Source organism: Caenorhabditis briggsae, assembly GCF_000004555.2.
Source record: "Caenorhabditis briggsae complete genome, chrIII, whole genome shotgun sequence".
Classification (NCBI taxonomy): Eukaryota; Metazoa; Nematoda; class Chromadorea; order Rhabditida; family Rhabditidae; genus Caenorhabditis; species Caenorhabditis briggsae.
Window position 1 is genome coordinate 13,677,172 of NC_013490.2, and position 6,725 is coordinate 13,683,896.

General features: G+C 31.9%; 1 protein-coding gene across 1 annotated transcript in view; it reads left to right on the plus strand.

The window, feature by feature from the left end:
* Window positions 1-10, plus strand: part of CBG23012 — a gene marked incomplete at both ends in the record, with an annotated part of 4,106 nt that extends 4,096 nt beyond the window's left edge. The window contains one exon of the mRNA XM_045244622.1: window positions 1-10. This exon is cut by the window's left edge and continues 1,058 nt beyond it. Coding sequence (XP_045097702.1) covers window positions 1-10 — 10 coding nt within the window.
* Window positions 11-6,725: the final 6,715 nt, after the last annotated feature.

Consider the following 6,725-nt stretch of genomic DNA (forward strand, 5'->3'; position numbering starts at 1 on the left):
CTACAAATGATGCAGTGGACTTTTTTGGCAAAACTACCGTATCTCAGTCAGTTTTGGTTCAAAACTTCTGAAACCTAACACTTCTTAATCTGAAAAATGAACACAAAATTTTTGATCCACAGTCCAGTCTGAGTCAAAGTAATGGAGTTACAGTAGTTTTTGCAAAATTTGAGACCCAAAATTTTTCTGATCAAGTCATATTCAGACGTTTCTGATTTAGAATTTGCTGCTGATTCCAAAAATATATTTTTCAAAACTTTTGGACCAAAACTAACTGAGATACTGTAGTTTTTGGAAAATGTTTGATTTACCATGTTAGACTCAAAATAGGTCAAGTTTAAAAACACTTTATCTCGGTTATTTTTAGTCCAAAAATTTTGAAAACTATATTTTTAAAATCAGCGAAGTTTGCCGGTTCAAATGAACCTAATCTTGCTTATACCCTCTAATTCAAAATTCCCAAGCTCACCTTTTAAAAACCCAAACCACTCATCATCTCTTTTTTTCTGTCTCCTACAATTTCATATGTATTTGAACAGCTTAATACAGTTCTCTCTCCTCTTTCTCTTTTTCTCCTCTTGTCCATTTTCGATTATTTTCCATACAAATACATATGACACACACCACTCTTGACCTACTCAAATTCCTTTTTATGAAACTTTTTTTGGGTGTTTTTGAGAGGATTTTTCAAGAACTTAACTTCTTAAAGATTTAAACTACATTTTTTGAATTTGTTGAGATCAAAATTTAGATAATTTAAACTCATTCGAACTGCCAACTTGTGCTGATTACAAAAATCAAAGTTTCCAAACTATTGGACCAAAGCTAACTGAGATGCGGTAGTTTAAGCTTGAAGCTATGATTTTTAAAGTACCCCATTCGAGTTTGTACTCATCCGAACCGCAAAAAATGTGCTAATTTCAAAAATCTAAGTTTCAAATTTTTTGAATAAAAACTAACTGAGATACGGTAACTTGACCTAATTTTAATTTTTTGATTTAATTCGAAAATCCCATAAAAATCAAATCACATAACCTCAATTCACACAAATCTTTCTCCAAAGGTTTTTTTTCGCAAATTCGGAATTTATTACTAAATTATCCCATCAATTATAGATTTCAAGGATTTCAAAAACTTTAAATTTATTGAATTTGTATGTATTTTAGCTAATTTTGCTTTAAAAAAAACCTATTTGAAATCGAAATTTCTAAAAATTTGAATTCGTTAAAATTAAAAATGAATTTTCTAGAATCTTCAAAGTTTCTCTCAGTTTTCTGTGGTTCTGAAGAATCTGAGATTTCGTAGAGTTATTTTCTCAAAATCTAAAGTTTTGGAAATTTCAAAAATTGAGAATTTATTAGATTGGCTACTGTATATGCACTAATATCAGCCAACTTTAATCTCAATTATCTCGTTTCCTTTGAGAGATAACAGAAAGTTGTCAATTAATAAAACGTTTCTCATGATATCAGCAATATTTTATCAGTTGACAGATTTTTAATATCTTTTATAGGAGCTGAGATAATTGAGCCGCTAGCATAGAGGTCGCAAGCGCGGCTGACCGAGTAGCTCAGCCGACCTATACACTTTAAGCTCACTTATCTCGATTTCTGTGAACGATGTCAAAAATTAGTTTACAGATAAAATATTGGTGATATTATAACAAACATTTTATCAGTTAAAAGTTTTTGATATCTCTCACAGGAGCCGAGAAAATTGAGCTCTTAGCTAGCACCACTGTAGCTCAGCTGGTAGCAACGCGTCACTTCCAGCGGTGGGTCAACTAGTAGAGGCTTATAAGAACGGAATTCGGGAATTTTTTAGATTTCAAAAATGCAGTTTAAGACCTTCCATTTTTGGTTAAAATATGTATTCTAATCAATCCAAATCACTAACCAGATAAGCTATCGATAGTATATCCGTGTCAAACTTTTTTTTTTCGTAATCTGACCATTCGCTTCATCCCTTTCAAATCAATCATCACTGAACTAAATACTCTTCTTCTTCTTCTTCTTTTCCTTATTCTTTGTTTTCTTTTTCTTCTTCTTCTTCTCAAGAAAACTGTCCCTTTTTCCATCGCTTCCTCCTCCCCCACTCAATGGACAGTGCGCAAATACACAGGACCCCCCTCTCTCCCCGATCCTTCTTCTTCCTCGATATTTTCTTCTCGAATCGATTCTTGTTTCGAAAATTTTCATTCACTCACTCTCACTCCACCTCTTTTGCTCTTTTATTTGTGCTCTCTTTCTCTTGACTCGTGTGTATGCCTCTCATACAGGTCGAATGTGGGGAAAACGACATATGGGAATGGGAGAATTGTGCATTTTGAGATTTTGAGGTTTTTAGGAAGATTCTGAAATTCTGAAATCCTACAGCTTCTAGATTTTTGAACCCCCGAATTTTGAGATCTTCGGATTCTTGGATCTTCGGATCCTCGAATTCTCTGATTCTTAAAATCCTTGAGCCCTTAGATTTTTGAATTTTAAAAACTTCAGTTTTTCATTTTCAAAGTTTAGTTTTGGACTCTGAAATGTTCGAATTTGAAATTTTTGATATTCGAATTCTGGATTAATTTTTGGTTTTTTGAATTCTAAAATTCTTGAATCTGAATTTTGAAAGGCTTGATTTTCAGAATTTTGAGGTTTCAGATTCTCAGAATCTCGAATTCTGGAGATTTCGGATCTTCGAACATTACTGATTTTCCTAATTCTAGAATTTCCAAATTTTTGAATCTTCTCATTTTTGGGATCTGTAGTTTTGGATTCCATTCCTTGAATATGGAAGTTCCAGATTTTTTCTCGAATTTCAGAACTTTGAAACTTTTGAATCTTTATATTTTTCATTTTCCTGGAATTCTGGAATTCTGAAACTTTTCTTGAATCATAAGATTTCTTCAAAATTCAACTTTTTCTCTTAATTTTATTTTTCCGCTATTTTTCTCAAGTATGTTTAACTTTTTAAAAAATTCAAATCTATTTTCTTTCAGATTCGTTCCACAATTCCAAAATATGAATCTTCTGGATTTTGGATGTTTCCGACCTTGGCAAAAATTTGAAAAATCGTTTTTCGTAGATTTTTTCTATTTTTCTATTTTTCGATTTTTGTCATCCAGGATTCTGAGATTCCGAAATTTTGAGTTTGTGAAATTCCAATATTTTGAATTTACTGAATTTCCTAGATTCTGAAGTTTGGGATTTCTAGGAATCCAAAAATTTGGGATTTCGAGATTCTGGATTATCTAGATTTTGAGATTCTCAACTTCCCAGATTCTGAGATTTTGAATTTCTGAAATTCTGGAAATGCAGGATTCCAAAATTCCTAGTTCCCTAGATTTCAAGATTCTGAGATACTCATATTCTGAAATTTCGAGACTCCAAGACTCTGAGATTTTGAAACTCTGAAATTCTAGAACCCTAAGGATCTAAGAATCTCAGAATTTCCTAATTCTCAAAATCCCAAAAATCCCAAATTTTCAAAATCTAAGAATTCAGAACTTAAAAACCGAATTCCGATAATTTTGAAAATCGGAATTCGGAATTCTTGAATTCTGAGATTCTAGAATTCTGAAATTTTGAGATTCTGAGATTCTGAAAATTCAAGATTTCGAGATTCTCAGGTTTTCAGATTCTCAGATTCTGGAAACCCTCAAAACCTAGCTTTTTCAAAATTTCAAAATTCTCAAAATCCCAAATTTTCAAGTTTCCTTTTTAAAAAGGTCCTTATTATTCCAAAACCCCTTCTCATTTCTATTCCCGAATCTTGTCTATTTTTCTATTCTTCTTCTCATTAATAAGTCCATTTTCATGTCATTCGTTTTTGACAACCCATTTCATCATCTTCTTCTTCTCCATTTCCCGATTTTTCCATGTTTTTCCTGTCATCCCAAATCACAATTTGAGCATTTTTACGTTTTCGGACTCATCATAATCCATCAAAAAGTAGTACATCTATTCCCCGGACCACGCCCCCATATTACCATAATCCTGGAGCATTCTAGGCTCATTTGGCTCTTTTTCTGTCATTGGAAATCACAAAAACGACTCGTCATCATTTATTTTCCTCTCTGTGCTCAGATAGAGAGAAAGTGAAACAATAAGCAAGTGCTGCTGTGCTCTTTTTCTTCTTTTTCCTTCTTCTTCTTCAAAGAATTGGACAAACAAAACTCCCTTTTTCTTCTTCACCTTTCTCCATCTTTATTCTTAGATTTTCGTCCCTATTTTAGACACTTTTTAGGGGTTACTGTAGTTTCAGCAAGTTTAGATTACTGTAGGCTACTTCAGAATTTCGAAAAAGCGCTACGTTGTAGATTACTGTAGTTTCTGAATTTCTAATTTCGTCTAGATTTCTCCTTTTTGGGTTACTGTAGTTTTGAGTTACAATTAAATCTATTTCTTTAGGAATACGTAGGTTTCTTCTTTGAAGTTCCAAAGGGTCAATTTTTGGGTTACGGTAGTTTCTGAATTTGAAAGTTTCATAGAAATTGATGCATCTAGTTTTTTTAGAAGATCTAGATAACCGTCACTTTAGCTTCGGATTACTGTGGACTTCTTCAAAGTTCCGAAAATTCCGTGCCTTTGCTTTTGCACTTTTTTTCGGGTTACTGTAGTAAATTGTTCCAGAAAGGCTAGATTACTGTAGTTTTTTTCTAAATTCCAAAAGATCAGTCACTTTAGTTTTGGATTACTATAGATCTCTCAAATTTGGAGATTTGCATACCTATTTTTGAATTTAGGATTACTGTAGATTTTTCAAAACTTCGAAACTAAAGCTTTTAGAAGAAAATTCAAAAACTGCAAAGCTACAGTAATCCAAAGTTTTCCAAGTATTAGCCATTTCAGATAAGTGTCATTACAGCTTTAGATTACTGTAGGTTTGTGAAGTTTAATGCCTTTCAGTTAGGAGTTTTGAGGATCACTGTGACTTTTCCCGTCTAGTTGTTAAAGGAAAATTAGGACAAAATTACTGAAAAAGTACAGTAACCCGACATTCCGAAGAGGCTACAGTAACCTAAAAACGTTTTTTATTTAAGTTGTTTTTTGCTGATTTAAATGTTATAATTTTCGATACGGTAGTTTTTATGAAAAGTCATTTGCACCTTGTTTGACCCAGTTATTCTTGGTTCCTGTAAAAGATATCAAAAAGTGAACAATCAATAAAATGTAGAACTTAAAATTTTACACATTTGGTCAATTGATTACTTTTTGGAATCTTTCACAGAAATTGAGATAAAAGAACTCAAAGTATGTAGGTGGGTGAGATTCACAGTCAGCTGCGCTTGCGATCCCCTATGCTTGCAGCCCAATTATCTCAGTTCTTATTAGATATATCAAAAAGTGATCAATTGATGAAATGCTTATCATATTATCATTAATATTTTGTTAGTTGACTACTTTTTGATATCTTTCACAGGGACCGAGATAAATTGGGTCCTTTTTAGGTCCCCCTGTTAATTTTTCTTTTTCTGCAAATGTGTGGGTTGTCAGGTAGAAGAAGAAAAGCACTTAAAATAAAAAAAACAGGGAGTGGTGGTGTCCCATAAAACAAAGAAATCATAAAACTGCACCCCCTCTCTCATTTTTCGAAACTTTGACACCTCCTCAGAGAAAGGGGGGACATTTATGAATGAATGTGTGTGCAGAGTACTGTGTTTTTTATTATCCAGAAGACATTTGGTTGGAGAAGAAGCACGTGAGGAGGAATACAGTAACCTGGAAGTTTTGTGAAAAACGAAATTTTGAAATTTCAGAATAAATCACAAATCTAGAAATCCCAAAAATAAAAAAAATTGGGGTTAGAAAATTTAAGAATCTTAAATTACAAGAATTGGAAAATCGAACTTTCAGAAATGATTCTGAAATTCTGAATTTCTGAAAAAATCCAAAAACAAAAGAATTCGGAAATTCTAAAAATTTTAAATTTTAGAAATCGAAAAATTCGAAAATCAGAAATTCCGAAAAATCTGAATTTCCAGAAATATCGTGAAAGTCAGAAAATTTAAGAATGTTAAAAATGCTAAAAATCCGATAGAATTTGAGAATTAAAAAAAAAAACAGGAAATCTAAAATTCCAGAAAAATTATTTCTGAAATTTGGGAATTTCTGGAAATTCCAATTTCCAATTTTTTCCATTCTACAAAAGTTTCGAAATTCAAATTTTCAAAAATTCTGGAATTTCAGAGAAATCCTAAAAATCTGAAATTCCAATTTTTTTTCGGAAAATCCCAAATTTTGAGTAATTCTAGCCAAAATTTTCAGAACTTTTTTTTTGAAAAATTTAAGAATCCAAAGAAAGGTGTAATCTATTTTTTCCATGCCTCTTCTTCCTCTTTTTTCTTTCTTCGATTCCTTTTTTCCTCTCAAGTCAATGTTGTATGAAATATGATTACATTTCAATCTTATTACCTTCCAAAAAAGCCCAAAAAAAAAAAGAAGTGCCCCCTTCTTTTTATTCCCTTTCTCTCCCTTATTCACACCTTCTTTTTTACTTTTTCAAAAGTTTCTTTTTTGGAATTTTTTTCTAAAAAATTCCAAACCTGTCGCTTGATTTTTAGCCTTATTTTAGTGCTTTTTTAACCTTTTTCTTCCGAATTTCTTCAATTTTTTTACTCTAAATTTCCTTGTTTTTCTCAAAAACTGTAAATTGTTTCCAGGTACCCCCTATACAAAAAAAAATAGTTCCCAATCAGCAATTTCCTCCCAAAATCTCCAAAAAATCCCCGAAAAAAA